Raw genomic sequence first — 18498 nt, 5'->3', positions numbered from 1 at the left:
ACCACACAAACCCAACACAACTTCTTTGGACAGAGAAGAGATGCCCTTAAGACCCAAGGCAATGTCTTAATGTTTAAGTATTTGCTAAAAATAAGGTTGTGAACAGTGAATATTGAGATAAATTCATGGAATGCAACAGATGAAAAAGTTTTGACCTAACAGCAGGCATTTGCTCAACACATAACTCTTGAACACAGATGCAACTGTCAAAAGAAATCAGCATTTCCCCAAATTCAGCTATTTAAAACCACCACAAATTATATCCTCTTTAGAATGATAAAATGGCAGTTACCCCAGTTGAAGTACGAAAGAGTATAATGATTCCTTTTTCAACAGCATCAAACCCATTATTGATAAGCTTAGATGAACTCCCATTGGCATGGGCAGCTGGTGTTCCTATGGTGCATGTGACGGTGATGCAAGCGCAGGGGGAAGGGCTGCCCGACTGGGCAGAGCTGCCTCCTCCCACAACCCTGTACCGGTGATTTAGAAAGACACTCGCTGCCACGGCTGTGGTCCTGAGCACTCAAACACAACTGAGCCTCAGCAGAACTTTTTTGCTCTCACTGGGTGCAATAGGCAGACAGTCAAGCACATTTTCCACTTCTGAAACTCATCGTAGTACTTGGCATGTTTGCTGTTGGACTGTAGTACTGAGCTGGCTGGAATTCTCCCCGTTCCAGATGGCCAACTTCATGGCGTGCTTAGGACATAGATATCAACGACACTGTGTAAACGAACGTAAACCAGCACAGACTGCTGCGAAAGCGATTATATACCATAACTTGCCAATTAAACTATTTTTGCATCATAATTGTCTTGTACAGAGTTAAAGAGATTTGTTTCCCTGTGTATGAAATGTGTTTTCTCACAAAAGCTTCATCTATTGTGTTTTGCTTAAATCTCATACTGGAACTGTGCATCATACAAATCCTGTGCTCTGTTAACATTGATTTAGGTTTGAATTCCTAATTCCCTTGAGATACTCTGAATATCCCAATTTAAATGTGTAGGGATTTGGCATTTCTGCCTCCTACCTTAAAGTTCAGCAAAACATCTTGACTTATATACAGGATAGAAAGGAAACTGCAAAGGGCATGTGCTTATATGCTCCCCTAAATAGGAATGGATATAAATCACGTTCTTCAGGAATTTTTGTGATTAATTTTAAAGTTTTTAGAAGACAGATGGTAGGTGACAAGTTTTTTTTAGGACCCAGTCTCTCATTGTACTGTTAATTGCCACCATTTCTCTTGCAAAACAAATATTTTAACAGTCTCATGATTATGTAATAATTTGTTTAGCTTAAGCAACTGAAGAATTATTAAATTGCATTAGGTTATAAATTTTGTGGATTCTTAGCTCATTTATATTATCTGTCACTGTTACTCGGATAAAACATGCAATTGAATTTATGGATACAAAGTAGTTAAACACAATCTAAGCAGGAAAAGGTGAGAGTTTTCAAAATGTTTAAATCATATGTCCCTTTCTGGTGTTCTGGAAGTGGAAAGAAATGTACTTTACATTAGAGGGGATAATTTATGAGAGTAAATAAATAGAAAATTTTAATGTAAAGTGCAGTATGCTTTCTTAAACTCCCTTATATGTCTGTGTTTTGGTTTTTGGGTTGTGGGTTTTTTGTGGTGTGGGGGTTTGCTTTTTTTTTTTTTTTTTTTTAAACTGTTTTGTTATTATTGCAAATTAGTCCTGATTACAAATCTGGTTGCTGTTCTGGCTCAAACGGAAATGTTGCGTGTCAATTTTCAGTGCAGCTATAGCCAGGTGATAGATCGTGTTAACTGACGTCATCCAGTCTTTATAAAGCTGTTATCTCTTAAAATAATGTTACCTTCTTCGTCTTTACCACAGCACATTTTCTCACTTGATGCAATTACTTGAAGTTTGATAAATTAAACATGACAATAACAAAAAACCCAAGTCTTTGCAATGTAATTTCCTGTACCTGTACCCCAGCACATTTAATATTAGATCTCATTTGTCAAAAAGAAGCGAGCAGGTATCAGCAGCCTCTCTATCTTGGAATTTCAGGTGGGAAAATGGGAGAACAACTCACTGAGCCTGAAGTACTCTGTCTGGCCACGGTACAGCTCTTTTGCAGACAGCGACCCAGACGATAACCATTTGAGCATCGTCACCCTGGAGGAGGCTCCTTTTGTCATTGTTGAGGATGTGGATCCTTTGATGGAAAGTTGCCAAAAAAACACCGTGCCATGTCGTAAATTTGTCAAAATTAAGTAAGTAATACACATCATTCTTTTTTTTTTTTTTTGAGTGCAAAATATACTCCTGTATTTTCTCATTAATTCTTTGCATTGCCTCTTTCATTGTATAATTTGCTCTTCTTTTCCTCTTGCGTATTTCCTTCTGCAATTCATTTCCTTTTTCTCTTTCTCTTTCCCATGTGGTATGCTCTTGTTTACACATTTTCCTTGTTGATAAGTTGAAAGGTTCTGGCTATATACATATAAGTCACATTGAAATGACAACAAGATAGTAAATTTACAGTAAATTCAAAGCCAACGAGAATTAGCCCTTTTCGGTCACATGAAAGAAGATTGTGTTCTAAAATTGGTTTGTTTTAAAGAGTCCTTTTTGTTTTTTTTTTTTTTGGTTATGTTGAAATATGCCTGATTTAATTAGTCTTCAACAATTTAGGGATGTTTCCTATTGAAAATATATGTTTATGCTGAAGTTTGGTACAGGATAAACTACTCCAGCACAAAATACCACTGTTGACATAGCATCTAGAGAAAAGATCCCCTGCCTTGATTGCTGTATAACTTTGAAGTAGTCATTAGGAAGCAGTGGAAAATTTCTCATTGTGCATTTATCAGTATTGTTTCACCCATTCTGTGCTTGTCTACATATTTCTGAACTGAATATAATAATAATTTTTTACTGTGCAGGTGTTAGGGGATATAATACAAGTTTCTGAAGATTTCCAGAAATTACTAAGTAATAGTGAACATGCAAGTCCAGAGAAACTTTATTTTTTTTTTACATAGCTTTACTTAGTCAAATTCTAAACTATTTTTATTTCAATTTTTGATTCTTTCAAAACCCAGAAAATATTGCATTGGCTTCTGAAGATGCTTACACTGGAAAGTTCTAGATGTCATGAAATGAGCATTTCAGTAAAAAATGAAGGGAAAGCTTTGGACTCAAAGGTGGCCTGAAATTCACCTTCTCAAAGTGCAGAAAATGCTGCAGGATCGATTTTCTTTATGGTGAACTGCTATGCCTTTACATAGCTTATATGTAAGGGAGTTCTCTAATTAATAAATGACATGTAGTCTTATGTCTTGAGAGCAAAAGTAATAAATGTTAAAGCCTAAGAGAGAGAACAGTAAGAGGAGAATGTCTTGATGGAGAAGTGCAGTAGGCTGGATACCACAGCAGAAAGCATGTCATACAAGTTTTACCATTATCTCCCATGTATCTCTCATCAAGCAACTGCGATATGGTTAGTAAGAGCTACAAACACCACATGAAACATCCTGTGGATTATTTCTCTGTCGATTCAGGAACGCATGGTCACTGATGAGTACAATAAAACTTGTTTCACAGGATTCTGGATCTCACTGTTGTGGTTCTTCTGTTTTTACCAGTAGAAATGTTGATGTCTCTCTTCTCTGTTGACAGCAACTCAACTAATGAGGGAACTAACGTGAAGAAGTGCTGCAAAGGATTCTGCATCGATATCTTGAAGAAGTTGTCTAAAACTGTCAAGTTCACATATGACCTGTATTTGGTGACTAATGGGAAACATGGCAAAAAAGTCAATAATGTGTGGAATGGAATGATTGGTGAAGTAAGTTCTGTTAGGTAAAAGAGCTCTTGAGTAAGAACTTAGCAGTGTTTCTAATTCTTTTGGAGAAATGAGCTATTCTCTACTGAGTAATATTGGTGCTGTCTTCTCTTTGTGGATCAGGTGGTATATCATCGTGCAGTTATGGCTGTGGGGTCTCTCACTATAAACGAAGAGCGCTCTGAAGTGGTTGACTTTTCAGTGCCATTTGTTGAGACTGGGATTAGTGTCATGGTGTCACGGAGCAATGGCACGGTTTCACCATCTGCTTTTCTAGGTAAGATTCTCCCACCCCTTTAGATAATTTAATTGCATTCTTGTAGCATTGGTATGTTTTACTGTTCATTAACTTATGTAGTGCACTGACATGTCTGTGTCAAGTTTTGAATTTTACATTAGGAAGTGTGTGCTGTGTTGACATGCTGATCAACGTGATTATTAGCAGTTGAAGATAAAGCTGTTGGTTTCAGAGGCAATAAGTGAAAAAGAATGCTAGTGATTTCAATATGAAAAAGAATCCCACAAAATCCTCAGTTGAGAAAATTACTTCCTCAAAAACTGCTTCTTTAAACTAATTTATGCTTGTTTAGCCCACTATATAAATGGTTTCATATATTTTTAACACTCACATTCACAAAATAATTTAAAAACCCTTTGTGGAACAGTTAAGAAAAAGAGAATTCCTTATGGTTAGAAGAGATCTGACAGCTAATTTGGTAACAGTTACCTCTGGCTTCTGAACACCTTACTACTGCACTGGAGAGCTTCTGAGTGTTTTCTCTATTGATGCAGTGAACAGTGGAGTTGGGATGCTGCAGCTGAAGAGTGGACATGTAGCAAAGAAGTTAAAGGCTGGACAGAAAGGAGATGGGCTATAAAGAAACAATTAATTTGGTCTTCTCTCTTTGTTTACTATTTCTTTCATTTGTTCATTTTTCCTTTCATTATTTCCCTCTCTTACTATTTTAGTTCTTATTTTTACTTGTATATTTAATGGTTAGCCTGAATTTACCTGAAGCTGAAAACAGAATAAGCCATTAAATGGATCAAAACTGCCTGAAATGCTGTTACGTTTCTCATAGTGTATTTGAGACCAGTAGTTTTAAAGATAATTTGCACAGGAAAATAGTGCTATTGACACTATAATAACTTCAGTGAAAATGAAAACAAACCCCCTCAAACAGTATTTTCCAGGTATCTTACAGAACACTTTAGGATGTTCAAGTCCATTGGGTCATCAGTGATGCCATTGTTACACCACTGATTGTATGGTTTCTTTTTAGATTGCTAAGTGTTAAGTTCTTCACTTCCACTGAAATCACTTGTAGCCTCTGTAGAGGAGCAGATTCACGGTGTAGTCTTAGCTACAAGTGAGCAAATAATTCATTTTTCTTGCACAGGAATCATCATTTAGCCACAGAGCTTATTTCCCATACCTGTTCCATAAGGGCACATTATAGAGCCAATGCAAATAAATACAGTGCAGTGAGCAATGAAATAGATCCCAAACCCAGTGATACCTAAACAGGTTTTGGTGGCGGTTAATTAATTTATTTGTTTATTTATTTTAATGAATGAAACACTTTTAAATTAAATTATTAGAGGTTGTTCTTCTAATGAAAATATTCAGATAGTGGCTCTTTCTCTAAGTCATGTTAATTCATTTTTTATATTGCAGTTGCAGTATGTTGAAATTATGTTTTGAAATATACGTACTGGGGTGTTTTCTAAATGTGCTGCAAGTGCAGTTAATTTTTGCTATGGACTCTGCTTACCTCTTAAAAACCTGCTTATAGCTACCATCAAAAGAGATGCTGCTTTTGCATTTTTCACAACAACATAGTTATTAGTTTTCTAAAATGTATTTAATATATAGTTGGCTGTACTGATAATTCCCTAGTAACCCCTTCTTATAAAGTTCTGTAGGATAGCATTATTTTGAAGAAAACTGGTTTACTGTGCCAATAAATCAAGTCTGTGCTCCCAGAAGTATGTTCTGATTTTTTAGATGTAGACAAAACTGTCACTTTACTAGAATTGTGTATTATGATGAGGTGTACATAGTATGCTTTGCCATGCAAAATACTATCAGGCAGATAACTGGATTTATTCACAGACAGATTTTGTTTCAGTTAAATGAATATCTAAGAACAGTCATCTTAGATAATTATTTTAAAGGATTTTTTAAAAATCTGTGAAGTACAATATTATTTTTTTAAATAACATTTGATTACAATTAATGAAATATCTGTTTTTGTGATATGTTACCATGAATGTACAGGAATTTGTCTGAACTAGATTTTCCATTTGGTGGTGTGGCCAATAGATCTAAGTAACTGATGGGCTGACAGCCTTTTCCTCATTATCTGCTGTTTTCGGTTTCTGATGTGGGTGCCTCCTTCAAAGAAGAATTTTATGCACCTTAAACCATTTTCATATCATACTAAAATTTATATATACTAGGTCCATGAGTAATTTTTTTTAAATTTCTATGAAGGTTTTAATAAACTTTATCTAAAATAAAATCAAAAGAAAGGATACCTCAAATCCAAATTTCTGTATTTTTAAGAGAGGTTTCATATGTGAGGCCAGTTTTCTTTTTTTAGAGGCATTGGTGAAAGAGAAAATCTATGCCCCTCTTTATGTGTTGTTTAAGTATTGTTTTGGTGGTGGGAAGTAAAACTCTAAGTTAGTGGGGTGCGAGATCTTTTTCATTGCTCAATATTCTCTGTTGCCAGTCATTTGAAATGTACACTAACAAGTCGTATATTAGTATTTTACTGCCATATCATAGCTTTACTGAAAATGCTTATAAAACCTGCTGCGTGCCTGGGGGAAGTTCTTTCTGTCCTTTGAGAATCAAAGAACAGTCCTGAGTGTTTAATTTGATCTTTAATATGACAGGAAGATCGGCGTTGTTATTCAATTGATTTTGTACTTGTTCAATCTCACTGCTTGCTCTTCTAAATAGCTTTTTATTTTCCTATTGCTTCTTTTAATCCTCCACCTCGTTACCAGACTGCTTGAATTATTAAAGAGCATTCTACCTCAACTGTTGTTTATGGCTCACTTTTTCACATCGGCTGCTTTAACTTTAGCCTTGTTCAGATTTTTCAGATTGCTGTTTCTATGCTGTTGCTTTTGATAAGAGTTTTGTCAGGCTTGCTTTTTTCTATGAATGTGCCCTCAAAATTTTATGATAGTTTTATGTGAATTCCAATTTATTTCAGTTAACACATATTCTATGAATTCACATATTAACAACTGTATTTGCCTACATAGTGTTCTTTACATGTTTGCATCTGAATGGCTCTTTCTCTGCCTTTTCAGAATTCTGTTATTTTGCTATCTTACTGTTTTCTTCCAAACTATTATAGTAATTGAAAGAACTTCATAACCTCTCTTAAAAAATAAAATGATTTTTGAAAAAAATTAAAAATACTCTTCCTTAACCTTATCTTAAAACCTGAAAGAGAACAGTTTGGCTTAAAATTTCTTGTCATTTCAAGTGCTTCTTGATTCTGTCCTAAATGGAAACAGTATACTAATTTTTTTGTCTCATTTTTCAGAGCACACTCACGCTTGCATTATCTACCAAAATTAGGATATAAAATGCCCCCAAGTAAGCTGACCAAATAAAGAGATATTACTTTGCCTTGTAAAACCTTTCCTACATACCCCCTTGTACCATGGCAGCTACCACAGGGACTCCTGAAATGACAGATAATAAGTGATTGGGCAAAAGTGATATTTAAGAACTTTGTGTTATCACATACTATTACCATTATCTGTCATCTTTTCAAAAAGTTTTTGCTTAGTCTGGTACTTGAAACTGCTTTTAGTTTTTTGTTCCAACCTACTTCTTTTACTTAGCTATGTTTTTTCTATATCTTTCAAACTGACATCCGATTTTCCATATAAACCTGATTTCAGAAATTTGCCCCAAGATGAGAATGAGACTTTGCAAAGGATGTGTTTGCAATTGGTAAAAACATCATCTTCTTGCAGATGGATGAAAGTGAACACAGAGAGAAAAAATTGTGAAACAAAAAGAGTTTAGTTTGAATGCAAGTATTTAGCTTTTTTCCCTAACACTTTTTGTTGGATGGAAAATGAGAGAGAAGTCTGCTTCACTGAATTACCAAATATTTTAAGTGTATGCTTAATTGCTTTTGCTCTGCAGAAGCACGGTCATAATGTTAAGACCATTCTGTGGATACAGGTATTTAAAATAGGATAAATAGAAGAGGGCTACCTGATTGTAAACAGAATAAGCAGGGAGTCAAACCAATTATTTGCCGTTCAGTTAAGGCTTTGTCAAAGAAAAGTGTGCAGCCTCTGTGTTTGAATTGCAACTTATATTTAAGATTCTGACTATGAGTTTTGTGTATAGTAATTGCAGTTCTCCATGTATTGCTACTTACTTATTGCCTAGCATTTTGGTTGGTAAAAGCTAATTTAAAGAAAGCCGCTGGGCTTGCCTAGCTGACACATTAGAATTCTTGTGCTGCGACTGGTTTAATGAACTCTGCTTCTGTTTCTCTTGTCTGTTTTGCTGCAGAGCCTTTTAGTGCTTCCGTCTGGGTGATGATGTTTGTGATGCTTCTCATTGTGTCCGCCATGGCTGTCTTTATATTTGAGTACTTCAGCCCAGTAGGATACAACAGGAACTTAGCACAAGGGAGAGGTAAGCTTTGCGTTTTACAGATCCCTAAAGCTATTAAAAAGTTATGTATTTCCCACCCCTTGCCCTCCATCTTTTAAAAATAAACGTAACATAGGAATAAATCAGGAAAAGCAGCTGTGGAAACATGTTTGCTCTTCATTTCTTGAGGGCTTAAATGCTTATGTTTGCATCCTAATTCGTTGGAATGAAGACATACAGAAGGGTAAGTGATATCAGAGCGAGCTGTATGCAGGCAGTTTGGTTAGTACACTGTATCAGTTGCAGGGTGTCAGCTTAAAAAAGCGTTGGAGTAAGTTCTACAGACTCCTGACTCTTAGGAATTCCTGGTTAGTTCAGAGATAATGATCTAAACTGGTGTGGTTTGGTGCGTAATCTGGAAAAATAGCAGTTACATTGTATATGGTTTTATATAGTCCCTACAGAAAGTCTGATGAACTCGGCCTTGAAATGAGGCCAGTGTCAGAAGGGCATTGCTTGTTTCTGTGTAGCATCCATGGATATAGGAATTTCATTTTTAAAATATACCAGCACAACAAATTTAGTACAGAGCTTGCCTTTCTCAGTGACAGCTGCAGTTGTAGATTATTAGCACTTTGACCTGAGAAGGAGGATTCCATGTATTGTGGTGCCCACATCCTTCCCTTTGCTTACAGTTCAGAGCGCAGCCCATTTTTAATCTCTAAATCAACTTGCCTCATTTTATAACGAGATCTTCCAGCTTGGCGAACACACTTCTAGAGACTATTACAAACTAATGATTTCTTCTAGGTTATGATTGGTTTGTTCCCTGAAAAGGGGATTATTGTGATGTTCAGATGATGTTACCATTTCAGTAAGATAGTAAATGTGTAAACTGTGCCCAAAGTAAACACTGTATTTATAAAGCGGAAATCAAAGGTGACTAGAGACACTGGGGATCTAGGGGCTAGACTGTTCTTTCCTGTGCCACCTCACGTGCCGGAATTATTTAGTGTACTCATGGCTACAAAGGCATATTATGACACTAGACCATCCTAACTCAGCTCTAGAGATTTGCCACAAATCCAACTGCCATACATTTGAAACATGGGAAGCTTAAAATATATGGGAATCCTTATGTAGATTATTCCTTTCTGTAGGCATTTTTGGCAGGATGAAGCTCAAGGATAATACAATCTCCAGTAGCATAAACAAAACTTTAGACTGCTTTCTTGGCATATACTTTCCTGATCATTGTTGCCCAGAAAATACATATTACTCCTATATCAGCTCAGTCTTCAGTGGCTTTAGAAGGCAGTTTTATAAACCAAAAGTTGGCTTCATTGTGTTTATTTTACTGCACTCTATCTTAGCACTGCTGGGAAGAAGACAATCTAAGATGATGTACTTGATTGCATTGTGAAAAATTTGCACTGCATTAGAGAGCATTTCCACTGAAATGAGAACATGCACTAAGTGTACTCACTTTGGGGTTTATTCTTTTAACAATAATTAAGTTATTATTAAATTATAATTGAATTAATAACTAAATCTGAGTTTGTAATGTGCATCCCCTTGTGTAAAGGGACAGGGCAGGGAAGGATGTAATATTACAGGTGTCTACATCAGATCTTATTGTCTGAATTGCTATTTAATTTAAAAATAGATACTTATAATAAGGTCAAATGAGTCATATTCAGGGGAAGCTTGTTTCTCTCCATTGAGGATAAAAGGAGTCTAGATGACGAGCAATATGTGATGACTGCACTCTACTTACCTAGAGCTGGGTAAGAACAAACTTCCCTTTATTCTCATAGGGCTCTACAAATAAGATATTTTAAGTGGATAAGAGCATTGCTAATTCACTTCTGCCATGATGTGGGCATGAGGGCACCATGTTGGCCACTTCTTGCTTTGGGATGAATTATAGTCTAAAAACAGGAATAACATAAAGTACAGAATAGATCAGCTTGGACAGGTTTTTACTTTTGATGACAACACATTTGAAGCCACAGAACTAACTCTGAACATGTGAGGTAGCCAGAGTGTAGTTCACTCTACGTGACGTATCTATACAGGTAGCTCCTTTATGTTGACATACTGGTTTGTCCCTTGAGTAAATTGCTTAAAAGTAGGTGATGTTTACACATTTTGATCTTAAATATGCTTACATAAATTTCAAAAAGAATAACATTGGAAGACTGGAGAGGACACAAAATAATTTTGGTGAGATAAGTACTAGAATCGAATCATTAAGACTTAAACCCACAGTTTTCCATTTTTCATGTCTGCTGGCACAGACAGCTGAAAGAGCCAATACCGTGGCACATGTCTTACTGCACGAGACATAGTAGTTTGCTTCTCCTCCAAACCTGTGCTTTCCATTTCCATTTTAAAACTTGAAGTAGATGCAGATGGAAAAATGTTGAAATATTTTTTACAAATATGTAAATAAGTGTCATTACAATTGTATTATTTACCTTTGGTAAATCTTGCGATTCCATTTTGAGTATGGTGAATATGTATTGAGATATTTTTCAACTCTATCTTTGTAATTATTTTCTTGTTATTACATAGGGTATCTTGCCAAGGTTTAATTTAATTGCAACAAAAAATACCTGTTCTTTGCAATTACAGATCCCCATGGACCATCCTTTACCATTGGAAAGGCGGTGTGGTTACTCTGGGGCTTGGTATTCAACAACTCTGTGCCAGTGCAAAACCCTAAAGGGACGACCAGTAAAATCATGGTGTCAGTTTGGGCTTTCTTTGCTGTCATTTTCCTGGCTAGTTATACTGCCAACCTAGCTGCGTTTATGATTCAGGAGGAATTTGTCGACCAAGTGACTGGACTGAGTGATAAAAAGGTGGGTCTTCAGCTTAAAAGAGGTCAGTGTCCATTCTTCATAACCCTTCTACAAATTTGTACTTTGTACTCATAAAATTCTGAGCAAGATATTAAGCTAAAATGGGATGATTTCATTCTGAGTGTAACCCTTTACTAACAAACCTAAGACTCAAGCATGAAAATTTCACAGTTTTCAAAGTCTTTGAGTTACCTTTTCAAAAGTAGTTGCATTAATTGAGAAGTACTTTTATTTTGTGATAGAAATCAATTCCTGTTTGATTAAAAGAATGCCTCCAAAAAATACAAAATCTTGAAAGATGACAAAGTCAGCTTGAATGCAGGGAAAGCATATTTGAAATTATTTGAACAGCTCTGTGTGGGATACTAATAATATATGAATTGTCATGAAACCAGCAGCTACCCAATAATTATCAGAAGCCATTTAATGTTTTTGAAAGACCTTTGCTTTCTAAGTAGTGGGCAAGGAAGTTATAGGACTTCAGATTTAAAGTAGTCCTAGCACAAATAGGCAAAGAGAAACAGTAAGAAGTGATACATATCCTCTGTGGATGTTTGAATGTTTTCCTTGTATAAAATGGCAAGAGTAAGTAGGAAAAATAAACAGATAAGAAAATTTGGGGGGCTGTGTTATGTAAAAGTGAGATGTAAATTACATAGAATAAGGTGCAGAATTTTGATGTGATTGTGGAAGTCACTTTCCTAATTCAAGAACTTCTGTGACAATTGCACTTTGATCAGTAGACTTTGATAGTTCACTTAAACCCTACTCAAGCTTCACACAAATTGAAAAATAATAAATATGCTTATTTTTCATATTGTTCTAGCTTGGCTGAGATTTATTCTGCTGAAAGTATACTTCCCAGATGTATTTGTACTTGTGAATTTTAATCAATAGTCTTATAAATCAGAAACCCAGCAATTACTTATTTTTTGTTATTTCATTTGTGTGACTGCTTTGTAATAGTTGGTATTGCAGGGAGGAATTGAAATCCATTAGCAAAATTATTGTTGTGATGGATATGCACAAAAAATGTGAAGGGCACGCTGTTTTTAAGTTGGTGCCCAGTTGTTTTAAAACAAAACTAAATATTAACATTAAGAAGTAACATTTAAATAGAGCATAGCACAGAGGAGTAGTACACAAGGGATTTATCTCAAAGGACGGAAAATAAAGGAAATTGTTATTCAAAAGAAGGCAACAGCTCAGATAGCTTTACGTCTGCTTTTTGTTTTAACTGCTTTTTATGACCAGCCTTTGATTGATCTCCTGAAGTATCAAAGCATGAATTGCAAGCATGGCTAGAGGAAAGACAGATAAAAAGAAACAAAAAATGATAGTAGGTTTTTTTTTTCATTAAGTTGTGTTGTCACAGAACCTTTGAAAAATCATGAAGACTGTTAAGTATACCTCTATTTTAAGATAATATTCTTCGTAAGGGACAGATAAAAGGTATTTTTCTTTCTCCTGTTTGTGAGAAAGTACAGAGCATTTTCCTGGGAAGTCTCAGTTTTGGCAGTATTTTGCTTGCACCTGGCACAGTACTAGTGTTCGATTTTGCCAGTGCTACTTACTTTCTTGTCTTTCCTGGTTGCTTGCCATTCTTACCTATAGGCTGGGAAAATGTCAGCATTTGTTCTGTAGCTTTTGGATAATAACTTCCATATTTTTTTAATTTTTCCGTTGTCTCTGCTAAGTAGGATTTTATTTCCACAAAAATGAAAATAAAAATAGAAAAATACTTGAATCAGAAAATACCATCTGCTTTTGTGTGGTCTTCTGATCATTTATTTGATCTGCCACCTTTGTTTTGATTTTACAGTTCTCCAAATTTTGCCTGAAGCATAGAGAGATAAATCAAGGGTCCCATGCCTTTTCTGATTAAATTAAACAAGCCAGAAGTCCAGAAAAGCAGCAATCTATCTCAAAACATTCTTCTTGTCATGCACAGGTTTTGCCTCCTCTACAGTCCCAAGGTTTCTTGGGTTATAAAATTTCAAATAATTAAGTAATATTTATGTAATGTGATTCATGTTAAACTATTTTTCTCCCTTCTTTGCGTTGCTGCTGCAATGTTGTGACTTAGAACAGTTCAGAAATTTGCAACAATTTTACTGTTGTTCAGTAGAATACTCTGACTTTTGCTGCAAGAAAAGTGGCAATGGACAAAGGCCAGTGAGAAGAGACAGAAGTATGGGTAAAATTCATTTTAAATAAGTAATATCTAGAAATTCAATAAATCTTTGAAAAAACTATGGGGCTGGTAAATCAGTTTACTATTCTTTCCCTCTTGCCTTTTTCCTGCTAACACAACTGAAGAGTCAAGCTGTTTTGTCAATGTAATAAAGTATTCCCAATCTGAGATTCTGGGCTTTCTCAATCCAGCTCCACACGTGATAGACTACAGAGAGAAGTCAGGAAAAAACCCTCCTGTCTCTGAGCAGTCATCCCTGACCCTCAGCGTTCAACATCTTCCCATTTAGGAAGTGCATTGCACTCTAGCATCTGGTTCACCAGGTTTGCTGAACATATGATAACGTGCTCGTTACCCTTCTTGGCTTCAAGACCTCTTGGTAGTTTCCTCAACCTTCATAATGTTGCTAATGCATTTCTGAGTGCTATGTCATTTATGTATCACCCAGAAATACATGGCACAGCATGTACTGGAGTTACTGGGGGTGGGTGTTCATAAACTGAAATGACTCAGAAGGTGAGAAGAAAATTATATTTTGACATCCTTGTGTATGTAAGAGATTTTTAAAAGTTGGTGTTCATAAAGGTACAGAAAATGAGTCCAAAAGTATCCAGCAAATCTGCCATTCATAGCACTTCTTAATTTTGAGACTGTTTATGCCTTTTTCGTGTAATGAAAGAGAGATAAGATTACTGAGGGACAGCAGATAGCAGTGGATGGAATTACCTTGCAAAGCATTTATCTGCTGTGGTTTCTCCACACAGTCACGATTGAAGAAATGCCCCATGTGCATGTGGTCTAGGCGATTCTCTTCAAACTTAATAGGAAGCCTCAGCTATGCCATTTACAAGTTCCTTATTTTGCATGATTCACAGTATTCTTGTAACGTTTACTTTGTATTTTTGTGCAGTGAGTTGGCCCAAGTTCTGTAGAGGTATGTCTGTGACAACCACAGCAGACTGAGGTCAAAAGCCAGCAGGGATGTTGGGGTAGTTAGGGTGACCCTCTTATCCCAATCCAGCTCTTCCCTTCAGTATTAGACCTTTACAGTGCTTTTTGAGTGTCAGATATCAACTGCATTTCAGTAACCGATGATTATAATCATAGTCTTGGAATTACTGAACACAGTAGCTATGCTTTTCAAAGTTCAGAAATCGGATTGTCAGTGTTTTCCATCTGGTAGAAAAAGAAAGCAGAGAGTTCAAATATTTTCTATCACTCCTAACCAGACATAATTTCCATTAAAATCTGGGTTAGCAGAGGGAGAATATTTACTATGTTAGTAATATTTTCCACAGTTCCCTAAAAACCTCCAGAATGATAACAAACAGCTCTGAATACCAACCTTTTCATGCAAGCACACAGATCTTCAGATTAAGTCAGTACTGAATGTGAAAGTTTGCCTTACTGACTTTAGCGAAATTGTCGGCGTATCAGTAAAACAAAATAAAGACAACAGGACTGTTTCCTCAGGTCAGCCATCCTGCTGGGGCTTCCTAGATCAGAAGGACTGGAGTGTTGTTACGGTATGCCACAGTTCTCGCAGCTGGCACAGCACGGGGAAACAAGAACAAATTGCTTAGTCTTCTAAATAATAATAGATCTCTCCACAATTATGATTCAAGCAGGGAGCTTGTGCATTCAATTTAAGGATTTTATTAGCGATTTAAAAAAATGAACATTGCAGAAGATGTCTAGGAAGAAAATTGCTTCCTAGCAGACATGATATATTTTATTTCCCATCCTAGGTCTTCAAGGAAAATGAGTGCATGTAGAGACTTGATGCTTTTTTCTTTCTTTTCTTATGCCTGCCACATAGATCTTTGCTGCAATCACAGTGCCTGTGTGCTTCTCCAGGACATATCAGTCCACAGAATATAAGTTTGAATTTGTTGATGGGAAGATTATACTCCTTAGACATAAGTGCGCCATTAGTAAAAGGTTTTAAAGCTTTCCTTCTCCTTTACAAGTAGTCTGTGGGCAGACAGTAGAAACAGACAATCATTTGCAAAAAATTATCTCCCTGTGACTGTTAATATTTGTTGGTTAGGTGTCTTGTGCCAAGAAATTCCAGTCGATGGATGGTGTTTGGAAGTATTATTGCTCTGGATTTTCCATTTCAATTCCTTGTATGAATCATTTAATCACCTGAATTGCATGCTATCCCCACAATCTTTGAATGAAATACTATGTTTTATTAATCTTTGCTCTCCCGCAGAAATATTTTTGTGTTCCATGAATGTTCAATTTGGGACAGCTACCTCAATTCCTTCAACCGTTCCTATGGGAGGAAACTCCTTCCAACAGCTTAAACCCATATGAATGTTCCTGAAAATGGACAACATTCAAAATCAAACTCCCTTTCTAAATTAGCAGGATACTCTGCCATAATCTTCCTGTTTCCTTGACTGACCTGCCATACCCCAGGATTAGGAATTGAGCTTGCAGAATACTCACCACAGTTGATTTTCCAAGAAATGGCAGCTGTATAAACAGCAGCAACTTTTACAGGTTTTGAAATCAGCAGAATTAGTCTTTCTTTCTTAGTTCTAGCGATTGGAAAATTTGATACAGATTTTAAGAGATATTATAATCCATCTCACTACTTCAAGAATTAATTATCTGTAGATTTAAATAAAGTTAATAGCAAGCTACATCTATATCAGTAGAATCTCTAAACACGTGCAGGGTTTGTCTCAGTGTTGCATAATGCACACAAAAAGGAGATAACAAATATAGACTAAGAACCATGACTAGTATACAGTGCAATTTTAGTGCATGGGTCAATTAATGTGTGTGAAGTAGTAGCAAAGTAATAATTTGAACAGTAAAGCTGTGAAATGGGAAAATGAGAAAAGTAAGACATCTGTTAGCTAAATGAATAGAGAAAAACAGAGTTCATTCCTTGATGCTTTGTCAAAATATGCTTAATTAAAATGAAGCATTTAATTGTAGTACTGTAACATGAAAATATTGTTGCAGCAATAATTTCACAGTCAAGGTTTGATGTAACTGAAAATAGTCCCAGTTTTTGTATAAACTTATTTGTATTCTCTTTGCAAATTGACATTGGATCCTGGGAATTCTTGATACCCTGAGACCAAACTTTAAAAAGAAAAGTACTACATATGTAGCCCAGAGGAATAGCAGCTGTATAAATACTGTATGTCTCTTGCAGCACAGGGTATATAGATTGCTCTTCTAACTTCAGCAGTGAAAACAGAATGCATTTTACCGTGGAATTCACGGGTGACTGCTTTTATCAATGCTCAATTGAATTTCCTCATTAGCCAATAGTTCCTCTAATTTGAGTGGCCTTTTAAATTTATTTCTGAAAGAAACATTTTAAGTTGATCCCAAAGTGTCACTTGATATTTAAAGGGAGATATTGAAAAGGTGCATAAAAAATTATCAGGTCTGTGATTAAAAGTTTATGCGAGATTGTCTGATGATTTCAAAAATTGAAACTGGAGTGTGCCCTGAGCTATTGCTCTGCCATTGGAGATACTCCCTGGCTTGTTTGTCTGTGCTGATGCAAGAGTGATATGGAGGGTAAACCACTATGCCACCAAGCAAATGGTTTGCAGTTTTAAATTGTAGGAATAAACAGGGACTAGGATTATAGGTGTGAGCGCTCCAGAAGCCCTTTTCATGTCAGTTGATGGGGCTGCTGAGCCCCGAGGGAAGATGCAGCAACTTTATCCCCCTTGAATGACGCCAGTGGAAGGAAAGCCAGCCCTCACCCTGTCCCTCCCTGCGCAGAAGCTTCCTCCAATCCCCCCCAGCCCCCTGGGAGCAGTGCGTTGGTCTCCAGCTCAAGCAGCGAATGTGAGCCTTTCACCGCCTTTGTGTGGGGACCCACCATGTCTCAACTGAGATGAAGGTGTGAAATGACTGTCAACAGCAACTGTTTGCTTTTGATTGCTGTTCACCAGTGTGCCTACTTGTAGTTTGGGTTCTCTAGGGAGATGCTGGCAGATGAGGAACATCTTCCAGTAACTCTCTGCTCCAGTTTCTCTGGTCTTGCGATATCGCCATGCATGGGAGAAAGTCACATTAGTGGTGACACTGAGCTGGTTTTACTTTGGATGTGGATATTTCTGTAAGTTCAGCCAGTGTGAAGACACAGACTCTGGTATAACAGGGCTGAATTAACCCACAGCATGTGCCTAGATGAAATTTGAGGCAACTTATAAAATCTCTGGAGTTTTTTCAACCTGAAATTGCCTTTCTTCACATTTTGAATTACCTGAAACACTTTACTTTTCCCATTTCTCTCTAGTTCCAAAGGCCATATGATTATTCACCTCCATTTCGATTTGGAACAGTCCCAAATGGGAGCACGGAGAGGAACATCAGAAACAACTACCCTGATATGCACCTTTACATGACAAAGTATAATCAGAAAGGAGTTGAAGATGCATTGGTCAGCTTGAAAACTGGGTAAGCTTTTTCCACTAGTTTTGAAGAATACTGTAGACTTGGCAGAAACTGGGAAATATTGATCTGCATACTTAATGTGATACTGAACAGACTGATGTCAAGCATGCTGTGTAGTACATGGATGTCTTCTTTTTTTTTTTTTTTAACCGAGTGTGGTGTACAGATATAAGAAAGGAAAGCAATTGCCTGTGATTTGTTTGACTATTTTAAAAATGAAGTAGTGACTTTGATCTTCATAAAATCTGTTGAGATGAGATGGTCTCAGATGTGCTATCTAACCCTCCTTCTGGCAATCTCGGTAAATATTCTGGCAAATATTAGGGCGCTTCCTCAAAATCTGAAACTTAGACTCAAGTGCCATCCATCCTTTTCTTTCTCTGAAGTGGTCCATTCTGCCTGGTTGGACAAAGAGATGGAAATTTCATTCTTAATCCTCAAAAGGTGTGAGCGTTACTCACTACTTGTGCCAGTATTCATCTGGGTGATAGGAATGTGTGAGCTCTAGTAACCTTTCCTA

General features: G+C 36.5%; 1 protein-coding gene across 1 annotated transcript in view; it reads left to right on the top strand.

Annotated features, from left to right (window-relative positions):
• Positions 1–281: 281 nt before the first annotated feature.
• GRIN2A (glutamate receptor, ionotropic, N-methyl D-aspartate 2A) overlaps positions 282–18498 on the top strand; it is a 51163-nt gene continuing 32946 nt past the window's right edge. The window contains exons 1-8 of the mRNA XM_010148156.1: positions 282–475; positions 1124–1190; positions 2053–2258; positions 3667–3835; positions 3956–4109; positions 8394–8519; positions 11115–11344; positions 17821–17981. Of these exons, the coding sequence (XP_010146458.1) occupies positions 282–475; positions 1124–1190; positions 2053–2258; positions 3667–3835; positions 3956–4109; positions 8394–8519; positions 11115–11344; positions 17821–17981 (1307 nt within the window). The remainder of the gene's footprint in view (positions 476–1123; positions 1191–2052; positions 2259–3666; positions 3836–3955; positions 4110–8393; positions 8520–11114; positions 11345–17820; positions 17982–18498) is intronic.

Source organism: Eurypyga helias, unplaced genomic scaffold (assembly GCF_000690775.1).
Source record: "Eurypyga helias isolate BGI_N326 unplaced genomic scaffold, ASM69077v1 scaffold20133, whole genome shotgun sequence".
Lineage (NCBI taxonomy): Eukaryota > Metazoa > Chordata > Aves > Eurypygiformes > Eurypygidae > Eurypyga > Eurypyga helias.
The sequence above is the reverse complement of the archived record's forward strand: the minus strand, read 5'-3'. Positions and strand labels throughout refer to the sequence as shown.